Source organism: Orcinus orca, chromosome 14 (assembly GCF_937001465.1).
Source record: "Orcinus orca chromosome 14, mOrcOrc1.1, whole genome shotgun sequence".
NCBI lineage: Eukaryota > Metazoa > Chordata > Mammalia > Artiodactyla > Delphinidae > Orcinus > Orcinus orca.
Genome location: NC_064572.1, coordinates 53,883,252 through 53,901,148, shown reverse-complemented (window position 1 = coordinate 53,901,148; position 17,897 = coordinate 53,883,252). Strand labels below are relative to the sequence as shown.

General features: G+C 41.9%; 1 protein-coding gene across 3 annotated transcripts in view; it reads left to right on the top strand.

Annotated features, from left to right (window-relative positions):
* Positions 1 to 17,897, top strand: part of LIPA (lipase A, lysosomal acid type) — a 101,903-nt gene that overhangs the window by 55,601 nt on the left and 28,405 nt on the right. Inside the window, exons 1-3 of one of the 3 annotated variants that reach the window (XM_049696597.1) lie at positions 10,000 to 10,309; positions 13,285 to 13,398; positions 15,460 to 15,577. In XM_049696597.1, coding sequence (XP_049552554.1) covers positions 13,288 to 13,398; positions 15,460 to 15,577 — 229 coding nt within the window. In that variant the 5' untranslated portion in view covers positions 10,000 to 10,309; positions 13,285 to 13,287. Of the gene's footprint in view, positions 1 to 9,999; positions 10,313 to 13,284; positions 13,399 to 15,459; positions 15,578 to 17,897 lie in introns of those variants that run through there. The other 2 variants (XM_049696595.1, XM_049696596.1) reach the window with 2 other exon arrangements.

Genomic DNA, 17,897 nt, shown 5'->3' with positions numbered 1-17,897 from the left:
ATATCATACAGAACCATGTATAAACTGGTCCAAATAATCTCTTCCTCAGTCAGCTAGTCACATGGAACTCCCCATGAGGCCATAGGTGAGGACTGAGAGCGAAAAGGCAATGTAGAAAGAATATGGGTCATGGGAATCTTGCTTGTGGGACTTCCTTGCGTCTTTAGGTCCTACATGGGCTCAGTTTCATCTACAGAACTTCTTGATGATGGAGAGCTCCTGTGCACACCCAACTTTATAGTTTAATTGGTCAGGCTACACCCAATTCATCATGGGTAGTCAATCACATATAGCTTGATGGCCTATTGTCAAGTATTCATTCAATCTCTACTAAGAGTCCTGAACAAGCCAGACACTGTTCCTCAAAGGAGAATAGTAATTCGCAGAGGATGACATAGCTATGCTCCAAGATCCTAAAGGTGTGTTCTGTGATTCACCTGACAAAGGCTCCATAGAGCATCACTATCTGTCACAGGCACTTTGGGCCTCTCAAATCTGTTGGGTCATGTGGCACAAGTAGCAGAGCAGCTTGCCTGCAGCTCAGACCTGTTGCAGACCCTTCTCTTGCTCTGTGGGCACTCAAAACTGGCAGCCTTTAGGATAATTCAGAAAATGGGTCAAAGTAGCAGGCTCAAACGGGGTACACATTGTCTCAGACTCCAAGGAGGCCCACTAGGCTTGGTACCTCTTTATCAGTAGGAGAAGGGAGCAGATGCAACAACTTGTATTCCACATTGGAAAGTACATGTCAACATGCCCCAGACACTGGACTCCTAGAAACGTCACTAAGGTGGCAGACCTCTGAAATGTTAAGGGGCTTATTTCCACCCACTGATATGCATGAGTCTTATCAAGGTGTCTAGAATGGTTGCAACTTCCTGCTTACCATGTCCAAATCAGCAGCATACCATCAGCATCACAGTGGACCAGCATGATGTCTTGGGAAATGAAGAAATATCAGTCTCTGTGAAGGAAACAGTGACAGAGGGCTGTATCCCTGAGATAAGATAGGGAAGGTGAATTTCTGGTCTGGCCAGCTGGAAGCAAACTGCTTCTATTGGTCTTTACTAACATGAATAGATAATACAGCATTTACCAGTTGCATAGCTGCATACCACCTGCCCCAGAATGGGTCAATTTTCTCCAACAATGAAAAGCAGGAACAGCAGCTAAACTGAAGTGACCATCTCATTAAGTTGACTAAAATCCACTGTCCCCAAGATCCATCTGCCCTTTGCATAGACATAGTTAAGCAATCCTTTAAAGAGAAAGAAATTGGCACTGAGACCACACAACGAACAAATGACAGACCAAGAATTCTGACTCCAAAGTCTAAGCCCAGGTCCTCACATCTTAACACCTCAGCAACTCTGTAATCACATCCAGTCGCCATCACAAATTGGACCTGCAGATTCATTACTAGGACTTAGTCTCAATTTTTGGTAAAGAAATTTTTAAAAATTCGTCCTCTCTCAAATATGAAATAGATTGCAAAATAGGTGCCCCAAATAGGATCCAATCCTGCAATAACTGATCTCTGATGGAAGTTTAACTCGTGACTGGCTTTCTAGATGGCGGTTTTGTAATGAATCAACATCCTTTTTTTTTTAACATCTTTATTGGAGTATAATTGCTTTACAATGGTGTGTTAGTTTCTGCTTTATAACAAAGTGAATCAGTTATACATATACATATGTCCCCATATCTCTTCCCTCTTGCGTCTCCCTCCCTCCCACCCTCCCTATCCCACCCCTCTAGGTGGTCACAAAGCACCGAGCTGATCTCCCTGTGCTATGCAGCTGCTTCTCACTAGCTATCGATTTTACGTTTGGTAGTGTATACATGTCCATGCCACTCTCTCACCCCGTCACAGCTTAACCTTCCCCCTCCCCATATCCTCAAGTCCATTCTCTAGTAGGTCTGTGTCTTTATTCCCGTCTTACCCCTAGGTTCTTCATGACATTTTTTTTTCTTAGATTCCATATATATGTGTTAGCATACGGTATTTGTCTTTCTCGGCAGCGATGGGCGCGAGCGGCGGGACTGCCGGGGGACCGAGTTGTACGTCGCCCTCCAGCCTCGCGCCCGTGTACCCGCTTGGAGCCCCAGCTCCTGGGACTCGGGCCGCCGAGTCCGGCAGAGCTCGGGGAGGCGCTGAAGCGCTAGGCGAGGCTTTGACAACTACAAGGTCACTTACAAATTGCCCGCCGAGGGTGAAAAGAGCTTCAACTCTGTGGCCAAATTGCACAACGTGAGGAGCTTGGAGGAAACACGAACTGTTTCATCCCGTAGACCGTGCACCAAGGCGAAAAGCCACTGCGGGAGAGGATGTGGACCCGGCTAAGGCCCAGAATTCTGACAGTGATTCGCGACATTTTATGACCCGTTCCTGGCTGTTCCTCCGCAGATAACAGCAGGTCATCTAAAGCAGCCTCACACAAACAGGGACCACTCGTCCCCTTCACGAACGGTGGAGAGACTTCAAAAGCGAGTCCTCAGCGGGAGAGAGCCGGCCTTCCAGCTGCAGGGCCCGCGCGCCTTCCTCTTCCGAAGCTAGTGAGTACCTCCCTCAGCATCGACATTCAAGTGAAGCAGAAGATACTCCAGCTCTGACAACCTGTTTATTGATAGGTTACAAAGGATCACAAGGTAAAAAATCACTCAGAGGAAAACACAAGTACTGTACCTGTGGCTAGGCGTTCACAGTGGAACTCAGAAGGAGCCTCATTCATGGAAGTGCTAGGAATTTGGGCCAAAAACCCAGCGCCCTCACCACAAAAACTTAAAACAAATGTATTCCCTTTTGTCATTATGCGAGAAGAGAGCCTCCTGTTTCCTCTGAAGAAGGAGGCACAAGGATAAGAAGCATCTTAATGGCATCACAGCAGCTGGACATCTACCACGTCACTGTACACCTACACGGCTGCTTTCCTGGAAGGATATTTGGTACTTCAGAAAGAGCAGAAACAGTTGTGAGGAGATGCAAGCCAAGATCCCAGGACAAAGATTAGCTGAAAGACCGAACATTAAAATGCATACCTATAATCCAGAGGGTAGACTTTGGGGGAAATACCAAGAAGTAAGGGATGAAGATGGTGATCAGTTCTCTGATGATGTATTCTGAAGACGGGCATTAGGATGTTCTCCTAAATCTCTCACTGTTGAGATGTGGTTGTCTTATATCAGACTTTTGAACAAGTATCAAGACACCAGACACTTTTGAAGGCAAGAATTTTATAAAGTTACACTAAGGAAACTATTGAAAAAATGCCCAGTTCATCTGTCAGAAGATGACCTTCATGTGCTTGAATATTGTGTTTAACCACATTGTATTAAAATTTTGCACTGTATCATGCATTGGTCTGAGTATTGCTTATAATAGAGTGCTTTCTTTAAGCCAAATGAAAGCAAGTGAGTCCTTTTTGTCTTATTCTCATCTCTATCAGATATTACTTATTACCTGTCTTTCAGGGAGATACTTAGTTGTGCCAGGAGTCACCTAAAATGAATTAGAAAGATATAACATCCTGCTTTTTTGGATAAAGAAGTGAGCAGTCTAGAGAATTTTATGCATATTTGCAAGGGGTTATTGAGATATTGGATGTGAAGTACTTAGGAAGACACTTACAGGAAATGCTTAACAAATGTGTTTCCTCCTTCTGCCTTCCCTTAGGAAGAATGTTATCTTTCATCTTGTTCGGAATAAGGAGTACTTTTAGCATGAGCTAGAGGTGAAGGGTCTTTCTAGGTGACCAGAATTTCCTGGAGCAGCCTGGGGTCTAAGAAAGGTCTAAGATGATGCACGGAGGTGAAGGGAGTACCCATGCTTGTGCTTTTCCTGTTGAGTTCTTTGATCTAACAGGGGATATGTTCATTTACCGGATGTTAACGTTTGGAAAGGAAATATTTTCAAAAGCTACGGTTGAGGGACTTCCCTGGTGATCCAGTGGGTAAGACTCTGCGCTACCAATGCAGGGGGCCGGGGTTCAGTCCCTGGTCAGGGAACTAGATCTGCATGCATGCTGCAGCTAAGAGTTCGCATACTGCAACTAAAGATCCCGCGTGCTGCAACTGAGACCCAGCACAGCCAAAATAAATAAATAAAGTGCTTACCCATTAAAAAAAAAAAAGCTACAGTTGAATTATTGTCTTGCCAATATGTCACTTTAAATTTACCCCCAAAGAGAGGGAAACCTCTAGGCTGCAGAAACCTCAGTGTCACTTATACACACTTTCATGTCATCTTAAAGGATTGTATGGTTGTCTCCAGAGAAGTTAACACTTACATTACCAAAGATTTGTTTGTCTAATATGTTGGCATCTCTTCTTTTCTGAATTAATTTATTTTTATTTATTTATTTTTGGCTGCGTTGAGTCTTCGTTGCTGTGCGCGGGCTTTCTCTAGTTGCGGTGAGTGGGGGCTACTCTTCGTTGCAGTGCACGGGCTTCTCATTGTGGTGGCTTCTCTTGTTGCGGAGCACGGGCTCTAGGCGCGCGGGCATCAGTAGTTGTGGCTCACAGGCTCTAGAGCGCAGGCTCAGTAGTTGTGGCGCACGGGCTTAGTTGCTCCATGGCATGTGGGATCTCCCTGGACCAGGGATCGAACCTGTGTCCCTGGCATTGGCAGGTGGATTCTTAACCACTGTGCCATCAGGGAAGTCCCTATGTTGGCATCTTTAAACAATGTTGAAAGAAGAATAAAATATTAGAACAAATAAGAAAAATCCTTAAAGGAGAACCTTTGTTAGACCTATAAATTTTATTTCAAAGACTTTATCCTAATGGAATTACCATGCATAATAGCTGATATTGTTTTTTTTATAAATTTATTTATTTATTTGGCTGCGTTGGGTCTTCGTTGCTGCACGCGGGCTTTCTCTAGTTGCGGTGAGCGGGGGCTACTCTTCGCTGTGGTGCACAGGCTTCTCATTGCGGTGGCTTCTCTTGTTGTGGAGGCTTCTCTTGTTGCGGAGCATGGGCTCTAGGCACGCGGGCTTCAGTAGTTGTGGCTTGTGGGCTCTCTAGTGCAGGCTCAGTAGTTGTGGTGCACGAGCTTAGTTGCTCCGTGGCATGTGGGATCTTCCCTGACCAGGGATCGAACCCGTGTCCCCGGCATTGGCAGGTGGATTCTTAACCACTGCGCCACCAGGGAAGTCCCTGATATTGGTTTTTAAAAATGGAAATAACTTAAACATCCAACAAAGGGGATTTGTTAGTAAATTATTGTACCTCCAAATGACAAAATCATACATGCAACCATTAAAAGTGATTTTTAAAATGTTGAATGACATAGAAAGATTTCCAATATTAAGTGGGAATAAAGTAGACAACTAAATAATATGTATAGTATGAGGCCATTTTTGTAAAATTAGGTATGCAGAGGAGAATTGTGTTAGATATATACACACGAAAGTGGGAATTATATTGAACCTATATGATAACGAAAAGCCATTAATAATAAGCAAATAAACTGAATTTATAGAAAGGAATTTACTGTAAGGAAAAATGTTAAAAAAAACAAACAAACAATTAACCAACATTTATCGAGTGCTATATGCCAGACCTATTATAAGTGCTTTTTTTTTTTAACATCTTTATTGGAGTATAATTGCTTTACAATGGTGTGTTAGTTTCTGCTTTATAACGAAGTGAATCAGCTATACATATATATATATCCCCATATATCTTCCCTCTTGTGTCTCCCTCCCTCCCACCCTCCCTATCCCACCCCTCTAGGTGGTCACAAAGCACCGAGCTGATCTCCCTGTGCTATGCGGCTGCTTCCCACTAGCTATCGATTTTACGTTTGGTAGTGTATATATGTCCATGCCACTCTCTCACTTTGTCCCAGCTTACCCTTCCCCCTCCCCATATCCTCAAGTCCATTCTCTAGTAGGTCTGCATCTTTATTCCCATCCTGCCCCTAGGTTCTTCATGACCAATTTTTTTTTTTTTAGATTCCGTATATATGTGTTAGCATACGGTATTTGTTTTTCTCTTTCTGACTTACTTCACTCTGTATGACAGAGTCTAGGTCCATCCACCTCACTACAAATAACTCTTAAGTGCTTTTACACATTTTATCTTGTCTAAACTTTGAAATGGTCTTAGACACTACTAATTTTATTTTAGAGATGCGGAAACAGGCAGAAAGAAGTTAAAAATCTTCCCCAAGTTTGCATAGCTAACAAGTTGTAGATACTGGCTTGAACTTGGGAGGTCTGATCCCTGAGTCCGCATTGTTAACCACAATTCTGGCCTTCCTCCTACTTCCCTCTGCCAGCATAGAGTGTAGAAAGATCATGTGAACATTATCTTGAATTTCCCCAATCTAGCTCCATTTTTCATCTTTTTCCATCCTGCCCTGTGAAGTGGAAGGATTATGGAATAGACTATATTAACAGGCTCCTATGTCCTCCAGCTACTGATTGAGTTTTGTCAATGGGGAGCACTTTGGAGAAGAAGGGAGAGAGACAGTGATGGTAGAGGGTTTATTTCTCTGGTTCTCTCCCTGCTGAGAGGCTAAGTGCTATGTCAGTCTACTGAAGGGTACTGTTCCTTTCAAGGGGCCTTCGATGAGACTCTTTCCTTCTGTTTTCCAGTAGCCATCTCATCTCTTTGGGCCTAGTGATGGCTAACTGCTGTGCTGTCTTGTGATTCCCCTACCCAACAACTGTTAAATAGTCCCTTTGTAAATCAGCTCTCTCAATCATCCCATTTTAAGTGTCCTAGTTAGAATCCAAACTGATACAAGTCGTGATACCTGTTTTCAAAAACCTGACATTGAGCGTTTCGGGTATACACCACATGAACAGGAAGGTTTAAGCTAGTATAAGAATAGATCCTCTGTAGGAGTAAGGTTGATGGTTACAAACTAAGATATTTTAAGTTGCACGTTCATGGCCACCTGCACATTATTCTATTCTCCATTCCTTATTTTCCTCTTTTAGACAGATTAGCTGTAGAGATATCTGTAAAGCATGCTGCAGGGTGATCAAAATGCTCTCTGAAGTTTTGCAATCTTGCTGTCATAAGTAATTATATCAAAGTAATTCTCACAGCAGTTTTCAGAGCAATTTACAGACCTTGTGACACACATGGTCATCGAACCATAGAGCATTTTATAGACAGCTCTTCATCTGGAACAGATTTATGAGGTCATTAGATAGGCCCCCTATAGAAACTGAGAAACAGAAAATAGAAGCTGAGACAGACTTGAGTCAAAACATTTGTATAAGGCTTCCCTGGTGGTGCAGTGGTTGAGAGTCTGCCTGCTGATGCAGGGGACATGGGTTCGTGCCCAGGTCCAGGGAGATCCCACATGCCGCGGAGCGGCTGGGCCCGTGAGCCATGGCCGCTGAGCCTGAGTGTCCGGAGCCTGTGCTCCGCAACGAGAGAGGCCACAAGAGTGAGAGGCCCGCATCCCGCAAAAACAAAAAAAACAAAAACAAACAAACAAACAAAAAAACAGACTTGTATAGACTCCTTATCTTCCACTCAAGATAACATAAAGCATAATATAATAACACAGTTCTTTCCCTGCTTTCTCAGTCCTCTAATATTGAGGCCCTTCTCGTTAACTGTTGAACTATTTCACAAGTCTGAGCAGAACAGACATTTGAGGACTTGCAGAAAAGGTGTGTCTATAGTCAAGCATCACAAGTCATGACCGGGTCACTCTTCCACTCCCTTGAGGCAGCTGCCTTCTTCTTTTGTACCCAACATGATTGATGGTGATAACATATAAAAGTTTCATAAAAACAAAAAATAAATATATATTTTTCTAAATTTGAGGCAAGGAGAGAGGCTTTCATTTTCTGCTCTGACAGCTCAGTTCTGACTCACATAGGAAGGGAAAGGGTTGGAGGAGGAGGTGGAGAATAAGGAGAAATTCTAGAAAGTTGCCTACACAAAAAAGGAACAAGCCAGCAGATATAAAGGTACAGAACATCTTTTAAAGCTAATGCTGCATCTGCTAGTTCTGTCTATAGTTGCTTCCTTAACTACATTCAGATCTGTGCTTTCTATAAAATGCAAATAAATTCTGCAATACTTGGAAAGACTGATCTTATGAGAGTAACTGTTAGACTGGCCTGGCTGTCTACAATTGGTTGGCACTTAGTATTGACACTGATTTCCATATTCCTAGGGTTTACAGGGTAACCAGGATCTTGTGGGAGAACCCAGCACTGCTGACCACTGTGGCCTTTCCTCAGGTCTCAGTCTGCTCCCTTTCAGGCCTTCTTTTCTCCTAAAGATCCCAGGGATTTAGCCTGGTTCTTCTCTTCTTTGGAAGATTCCTTCTCTGTAATGAAACGAATGGTACAGACAAAAAGTGTAATTGCCCTCTCTCTCTCTACTTTAATAGCTCCTCTGAGTTTTTTTTTTTTTGTTTGTTTGTTTTTTCATTTGTCTGTTTTTTGTTTTGTTTTGAACCATGAATCATTTTTAAAATGATATGTTATAGAACTCCAACAGAAATTTGTGGATTATAATGTTACAAGGGGTATAGAAGTCACTGCAAACAAATTGTTTAAAGACATAAGCACAATTTCATTGTTTTAAAATATCATGTAAGTGTATCACAGAACAACCACAAACTCAATAATAAGCAATATTAAAATAAAACAACAAAAGCATTTTCAAATCAGTAAAAGCCAAAGTTCTCGCAAGGATTTATGTAGCCATACATGATGGACTTCCCCATCCTTACCTCTACCCCTGCCACCCTCTGAGTCTCCACCTGGAAGGCTCCCCTGTCCCAATATTGACAGGGCAAGCTCCCCCATTTCCTTCAGGACTCAATTGGCCCCTTCTTTGTGACAAAGTGAAAAATGGCCGGCTGGCAGTTAAACTATTAAGAGGGAATGGAATAGAGAGCCCAGAAATAAGCCCACGCACCTATGGCCAATTAATCTATGACAAAGGAAGCAAAAATATACAATGGAGAAAAGACACTTCAACAAGTGGTGCTGGGAAAACTGGACAGCTATATGCAAAACAATGAGATTAGAACATTTCCTCACACCATATACAAAAATAAACTCAAAATGGATTGAAGACCTAAATGTAAGACCTGAAACCATAAAACTCCTAGACGAGAACATAGGCAGAACATTCTTTGACATAAATCATAGTAATATATACATATATTTTTAGATCTGTCTCCAAAGGCAAAGGAAACAAAAGCAAAAAAGGGGGAGGGGGAATCTAGTTACACTTAAAAGCTTTTGCACAGCAAAGGACATCACTGACAAAAGAAAAAGACAACCTATGGAATGGGGAAAAATATTTACAAATGATATGACTGGCAAGGTTTTGTTGCCTTTCTCCTGAAAACCTTCCAATGGCTTCTTATCTTGGTCAGAAGAAATAGCAGAGTCGTTACAATTGGCCCCCAAGGCACCTCTAGGACTTCAGGTTCTACCACTCTCACCACGTGCATTCTGTTCCAGCCATGCTGACCGAATTTCGCTTACTAGAACCTAGTAAGAATATTCCTGCCTCAGGACCTTTGCATTTGCTATTCTCTCATCTCAGAATACTCCTTCCCCAGTATCCACATGGCTCTGAGTCACCTCCTTTTTGTTTGTGCTCCGGTGTCACTTCATCAGAGAGTCCTTTCCTGATTACCTTGTACATAACATAGCACCCACCTTCTTTATCCCTTTAGTTTTTTATTGCTCTTCATAGCACTTTCCATTACCTCATTTTTTAATTTATTCATGGTGTTTCTTCCCATTAGAATGTAAGCAGGAGAAGAGGGCTCTTGTTTGGCTACTATACCCCTAGTGTCTTAATAATGCTAGGCATCTTAGCAATAAAAATAAAATGTACAGTAAGATTACTTTGCAGCAGGCACACCGCTAAGGGCTTTATACGTAGCATATAATTTCTTTTCATCTGTAGAGCCTATGTTTTCCGTGCTAGGCGCAGAGAGTGGCGGCCCTGCAAGAGCCCCTGGGGCAGAGCCGGGGGCAGCCGCTAGGAGACCGGGCGGGTGCGGCCTGCAGGTGTAGCTGGTAATCGACTCCGCCGGGGAGGAGGCCGCAGGGCGCCGCACCTCTTGGTCCATGGCGCATGCTCCGCTTCAGCGGAGGACCCTCTCAGAAGCGGCGGCGGCGCTAGGCCTGGGCGGTGTCTCCGCGGCACTTCCCGGCGGCCGGCTGCTCTGATTGGGGGCGCTGGTAGCCGGAGGCGGGAGCTGGCCCTGGCGTCCAGCCGTCACCGCCTCCTCCAGGTCCCAGCCGGGGACCCAGTCCCGCGAGCTGGCACTGCGGCTGTGGACAGCGGCCCGGGAGGATTGCTCCAGGTGAGTGCCGGCCCCGTTGCGCTGCCAGGTGCGGGTGCCGCAGCTTCGGCTTCCCCCCACGGGCTCTGAGGCCAGGGCCCCGCACCGCTTCCAAGGCTCATTCCAGCCGGCCCTGAGCCTCCGCACGCCGGCAGGACTCTCTGCGCTGGTCTCCGGCGCGTCTTACCTGGAGCACCTGTGGATGCCTCTTCTGCAGGTGGTCGCCCGAGGCATCTCGCGGTGACCCAGGAATTGAGGGCTGTCTTGAATTTGCCTGCTCTTTCCCAGGTGCCCTCGGGTTTCCTGGGCAGGCGCGGTCACCTCTGGGCTGCAGCGACACCCAGGATTTCTGATTCCCAGCTTCCCTCACCTCCTGCCTCCTTGTCCTTTACTCCTATTAACTCCCCCAGGCAGCCTGCAGACCACTCTAACTTGTTAGTCAAGGTGTGGTCGATAACGGTTTGACATCGGTCCTGGTGAATATCTTGGCGATACTATTTAACCAGTTGGCATTTTGCTTCCAGTACTTGGGTGAGGCTCAGTTTCCTGGAAAAAGGACCTAACGGTACTGCAGAGAGTTGTCGGAGGCGTAATTAACATAGTAGGTCGGAAGCGCTGCCTGCGGAAGTCTGGAGCATAGCAGGAGATTAAATGGGAGCGGAAATTATTAGTGGTGTTGTTATTATTAGAAAGCTGAATGACAAGCTGCTTTGGAGCTTTTCTTCAGCCACTGAACTCTGGACTGCCCCAATCCCATTTTTCAAAATCTGTCTTGTGCACCTACACTTTGCTAGGTCCTGGGGGTTCAGAGTTGACTCAGATGCTGGCTCTGCCCTTGGGCTGGGGTAAAATGAAGACAGACAAGTACTTAATTGGATTGTTACAGTATAAAAAGGGTTGAGATAAAAGTTGCTAAGAGAGCCCAGCAAAGCACATTGCATGCATCCTGGAGGAGGCTTTTTCTCTTTTGAACTTCTCAATCCTCATCCTTATGACAATTACTGGACTAGTAGGTTGAAAAACTAGTGTTTTGTTGGAAGGAAAAATCAGCTGGGTGACATTTCCAGTTGAGTGGCTTCAGCTGTTATCTTCCTGGAGCTTCCATTGTGGACAGCTGGTCCAGGTCCCGGAGGATAGGCCTGAGTGGAAACGCAGGTACTGCCAGAGGCTTCACTGTTTCAAATTGTGGTTACAGACTTTCACTTTTCTTTTCAATATACTCCTTATTCCCGAGAAATAATGGGCTTTTGGAAGGTTATATTTATAATAAAAGGTAGCCCGGAACTGTACAGCCCTTCCCAACCACTGTAGAGAAATACAAACTTATGAGTAAGCACAGTGGGCTTGCTTTGCCAGTAGAGACTCAAGATAACATCCCCTCCTGTCTAGAATTTCCAGGTTCACCACTGCTGGGAGAAATCACTGTAGCACCATCAAGAGATGCACCGACAGAAGGGAGTCAGTTCACTTTTGCAATCTTCTGAGAACCAATTTCTTAAGACTTGTGGAATACTCAGTTTAAGCCCAAGACTTAAAAACAGCTGTATTAAAAAAAAAAAAACAGCTGTATTGTATTACTGACGTACAATAGCAGGGCATATTTAGAATGTACAATTTTATGTTTTGATATGTATACACATGTGAAACTGTGATACGTTCAATATCATTAACCTGTTCATCACCCCCAAAAGATTTCCCTTTGCAATGCTTAGCTCCTGGCCCTCGTCTCCCCAGGCAGCCATTGATCTGCTTTACGTCAATAGAGATAAGGTTGCATTTTCTAGAGTTTTATAGACATGAAATCGTACATATTTATTTATATGGTCTGGCTTCTTTCACTCACCATAGTTGTTTTGAGATTCATCCATGTTATTTTATGTGCATTCCTTTTTATTGCTGAGTAGTGTGTATATATCGCAATATGTTGACCCACTCACCCATTGGGGCATTTGGGTTTTTCCAGTGTTTGGCTGTTGGGCAAGTCTTTGTATGGGTATACACTCATGCATCTTTTTTTTTTGTTTGTTTGTTTTTGTTTTTGTTTTTGCGGTACGCGGGCCTCTCACTGTTGTGGCCTTTCCCGTTGCGGAGCACAGGCTCCGGACGCGCAGGCTCAGCGGCCATGGCTCACGGGCCCAGCCGCTCCGCGGCACGTGGGATCTTCCCGGACCGGGGCACGAACCCATGTCCCCTGCATCGGCAGGCGGACTCTCAACCACTGCGCCACCAGGGAAGCCCCGTTCATGCATCTTTTTGAATGATTATATTTATTTTGAAAAATGTGGGGGGCCTGGGCTGTTGTCCCAGCTTTGCCTCTAACCATCTGGGCGTCCTTGGAAGAGTCACTTCATTTTGCCTTTCACATCCATCTTCAAGGTCTTTGCTACACTATGATTTTGTGCCATCACTGCCAGAAACTAGATGGTCTTTGGTGATGGCTGGAGGGTCTCAGAAGCAAAGAGGGGTGGTCTTCTTTCCCTCTATTGCTCTTGCAAGCTCTCTTTTCTTTCATGACACTTTTTCCCTTGGGTGTAATTTTATGCAGGAAGGGAAGTGAATAGCTAGTGGGAGCAAGAACTCATATTGCTGAACTTAAAAGGGTTTAAATTACAATTAGGAAAAGGTGGGAGGTTAACAGGCTCTGGAATTTGGGGGATCTTCCTTTTTCTCAACCTGTTCTCTTCTGAGTCCTTCTTTCTGCTATTTCTCTGGGAACATTATGTTTAACCACCTGGTGAGGAGGTGAGTGGGTGTTCTGGGCTCCAAATGTCACATATTAACTGGGGGTGGCGGGTGGGAGGTTTCCCAGTAAAAGAGAATTCCTCAATTTTTGCTTCGAGGTATGGCTTGAGTCATTTGTTCTATATTTGCCCTTTACCTAACTTTTACCTGACCTAAACCTGGTTCAGAACTTTGTATGGGAGCATTATTTACTAACATAATTTTGTGTAGTAAAACTTTGTGTAGACAAGTAACAGCAGACTGTTTTATACAGAATGAAAATGTGGCTCTGGTGTTTGGTGGTCTGTTTGGTCCTTGGGACCCTGCATTCCGAGGTATCTAGAGGGAATCTGGCACCTGTGGATCCTGAAACAAATATGAATGTGGTAAGTTTCTCAAAGTCATCTGTTTTTAAAAACGCATCTGTGATCAATGTTAATTATTTTCTGAAATCCAGTTATGTACCTACACGAAGCCACAAACTCTATTCTCTTTATATCACATTATGTTTTTCCTGTTCTCCGAATCTTAGATTCAGCTAGCTGGACTTTACCTAAAAGGTAATGTGTATTTTACAAACCTCATTTGCTGTTAAAACATATACTTCTTAGTAAGATAAGTGATATTTTTATACATTCATTTCATTTTTAAGTCTCACTGAATTTGTTTAAACAATAAAAAAAAGTGTCAAAACTTTGAAAGAATGTTAATACTCAATGTGCTGAACAAGGACGGATTACCAATGTCCATAGTTCAATACAAAAATCAAAGTATCTGAAAAAAAATTTGTTAGAACAAATAAGCAAAAATAGTCCCTCGAGTAATGAAAACATTTCAAAGTTATTAATCTTAAGTAAACAATTAAATCTGGCGATACCTTATTTAGGCATAAAATATCAGGAAAGTACATGTTGCTACAGAAAACAGCAGCTTTAAAACAGATGATGCAGTGACGCAACTGAAGAATCAGGCAACCTTGGAGATGGAGATAAATTTATAGTCAGCCAAGAGAGTATGACCTGATATCTGGGTCTTAAGGTTACATTTTATTTCTTGTCCCAGATCTTTTCTTTTTAAGTTTTTTTAAAATTGAAAGCATTTTTATTTTAAAATTTTTTTCCTGTAAGAATGATAAACTTAAATCCTTTCAAGTGTTTGTGGTAGAGAGAATAATGAGTACTTATTTACACTAAGTCTTCTGGATAATTGAGTTATCCATATGCCACTGAGCTCCCAATTAACAATTGCCCCATGGATTAATTGGTACAAACTGTTAATGTATAAAATAGATAAACGAGGATATGTTGTACAACACAGGGAATGTAGCCAATATTTTATAATAACTATAAATGGAATTTAACCTTTAAAAATTGTGAATCACTGTGTTGCACACCTGAAACATATAATATTGTACATCAGCTATAACCTCAGTTTAAAAAAAAAGAAAACAAAAAACAATTAATTGCCCCATGGATCTTTCCTTATGGAGTAGTGAATTTGATCATAATTCCTTACTTTTCCTCTTTTCCCTCCAGTTTTATTGAGATATAATTGACATATAACATTGTATTAGTTTAAGGTGTACAACATAATGATTTGCACTATGTATATATTGTAAAATGATTACCACAATCATTTAATTAATTTATTTATTTAACATCTTTATTGGAATATAATTGCTTTACAATGGTGTGTTCGTTTCTGCTTTATAACAAAGTGAATCAGCTATACATATACATATATCCCCATATCTCCTCCCTCTTGTGTCTCCCTCCCACCCTCCCTATCCCACCCCTATTTACAATAGCCAGGACATGGAAGCAACCTAAGCGTCCATCGACAGATGAATGGATAAAGAAGATGTGGTACATATATACAATGGAACATTACTCAGCCATAAAAAGAAACGCAGTTGAGTTATTTGTAGTGAGGTGGATGGACCTAGAGTCTGTCATACAGAGTGAAGTAAGTCAGAAAGAGAAAAACAAATAGCGTATGCTATCACAATCATTTTTTCTTTTCTTGTTCAACTCTACCTTGACATTCTAGTGTAGTTTTATTCGTCCATTGGTTAAAAACAGATTAATACTTTTTATGCTTCATTTCCCGGGATGGGGTCTCTTAAAACAAGGAAAATGGTAGATTACAGTATTACCTGGCATATCTAGAAAAGAAAGAAAGAAGTGTTTATTTGTACCTGGGAGCCAGGATGGAAACAAAGAAGCCCAAAGCTATGGTAAAATAAAACACACTTGGCGTAGAACATGTTAAAATGGTTTAGCTGAACATCTATGAGTAGAACACAGAGGTGAAACAAGGGGAAGATTTACTTTTGCGATGGGATGTTGGCTGCTAGATTGAGCAGACTGCAATTTCAGTAACAATTCATTTCTTAAGGAAAACCTGGAGAATGTCATTGACACTTTGTCTTCTCCTTTGCTCCACAGAGTGAAATTATCTCTCACTGGGGATTCCCTAGTGAGGAACACCTAGTTGTGACAGAAGATGGATATATTCTTTGCCTTAACCGAATCCCCCACGGGAGGAAGAACCATTCTGACAGAGGTATGGGTGTTTTCTGTGGTGAGAAAGGAAAGCTCTGAAAATTTAACAGCATTGCTGGAATTTGGTTCTTTTTTTATGTCAGTAACCAAGTTCAGATTTAACTTGAAAACATTGAAATGGGATTATTTTTTAGACCAAAGTACTCAACATGTTACATTTATGCAAGGTGTATAAAAAACACTTCTTTGGGCTTCCCTGGTGGCGCAATGGTTGAGAATCTGCCTGCCAATGCAGGGGACACGGGTTCGAGCCCTGGTCTGGGAGGATCCCACATGCCGCGGAGCAACTAGCCCCGTGAGCCACAGTTACTGAGCCTGCGCATCTGGAGCCTGTGCTCTGCAACAAGAGAGGCCGCGATAGTGAGAGGCCCGCGCACCGCGTTGAGGAGTGGCCCCCACTTGCTGCAACTAGAGAAAGCCCTCGCACAGAAGCGAAGAGCCAACACAGCCATAAATAAATAAATAAAATTAAAAAAAAAAAAGGCAAAATTCCTTTAAAAAAAAAAACACTTCTTCTTTTAAAGAAATAAGGACAAGAGTCATCTAATTTCATATTTCGCTTAAAGGTTCGAAGGTCAGGTTTGTTTGAGGATATGCTAAAATCTCTGCTTTGTTTGTTATAAGGAAGCATTTCATTTAATAAAATGGTTTGAGCATTAAGTAGATAGCTCTTGCTGATTGAAATTACTTAATTTTTTGAATAGGTAGTGTATTCCCATAGTTCAAAAATCAAAGAGGATAAAAAGATACACAGTGAAATACCTCCCTCCCATCTCATTCTCCACCTCCCCAGTTTTTTATGTATCTTTCCAAAATCTCTTTATTTTAAATTTCTTTATCTCTAAAAAAATCTCTTTAGAAGCAAACATAAATTATTCTTTTTCCTTGCTTCCCTTTTAATATAAAATGTGGCTTATAATGCACATTCTTTTGTTCCTTGAATTTTTTACTTAATATTTTGGAGATTTTTCCATACAATACAGAGAGCACTTCATCATTTATCTCTGCTGATACATAGTATTCCACTGTATAACTACCATGATTGATTTAACAAGTGTCCTATTGATGGGCATTTAGACTATTTCTAGTCTTCGATTAACAAATATTGCTGCTGTAAGTAACCTTGTATGTGTGCAAGTTTATTTATAAGATACATTTTCAGAAATAGAATTTTTGGGTCAGGATATATGGATTTGTGATTTTGATAGATATTGTTAAATTGCTTTTCATGTGGTCTTGTTCTGGTAATTACTCATAAGCAATATATGAAAGTTCTTATAGTTTTGGCTTAAAATATATACATATTTTTTCTTTTTCTTATAGCTCAAGCAAAACTGGTTTCCAATGCGGATTGAGGAATTTCTAGATAGATTACTTGAAATTGTTAGATATCAGAATAAGGATCTGATCCTTAGTCAATCATCTCTCCAGATGTAGCTTATTTTTTTTCTTTTAACATTTTCTGATTTTAGAAACTTAGGAAATTAAGGTGAGATTAAGGTAATTGGATAACTGTCTCTTCTTCAATTAAAATTTTATGTGAGTAGAAAATTTTTATTCAAAGCAAACTTAAAAGCCCTCTGTGTTAATGTGAGCTTTGTATCATTATCTGTTTTTCTCTTAATATAATCTGATTTATCCATGTTGTTCTGCCATAAATTCTAGCTATAATGAGCCTTTCAGTAATGTTACCTGGTCAAGACAGCCAATGCTGTTTTTGAAATTTAATTTCTAACTCTTGAGAGTTTTATGATTTACAGATCCTGTTAAAAGCATGTTACAAAATGAGCAATGAGTTACAGCAAGGGCTTCTATTTTTTCTTCTGCTCAAGACACACAAAACATATTTTATTTCAGAGTGAACATATGATCTTGATTTCCTTCCCTTTTTTAAAAAGAAGTAAACCCTGTATACAGATTTCGGATACCATATAAAGAAAAATAGGTATTGATATTATTTCTCTTAAAAGTGGTTAGTTGACTAATAATTAGTAGTGTGAGCCATTGTTAAAAAAATGCAGGGAACCACAGTAAAAACATGCTTAGAGAATGTGCCTCCTTTCTTTTTCTATATCCACCTCTAGGCTTCTCTTTCCTACAGCAATTAAAGCATATAGTGCCAGATGCCCTATGGTATGTATCTCAGCCACTGCAGGTGAAGGTGCTATGCCCTGGGAAGTGAGCATCCTTTTTTTTTTTTTTTTGTGGTACGCGGACCTCTCACTGTTGTGGTCTCTCCCGTTGCGGAGCACAGGCTCCGGACGCGCAGGCTCAGCGGCCATGGCTCACGGGCCTAGCCGCTCCGCGGCATGTGGGATCTT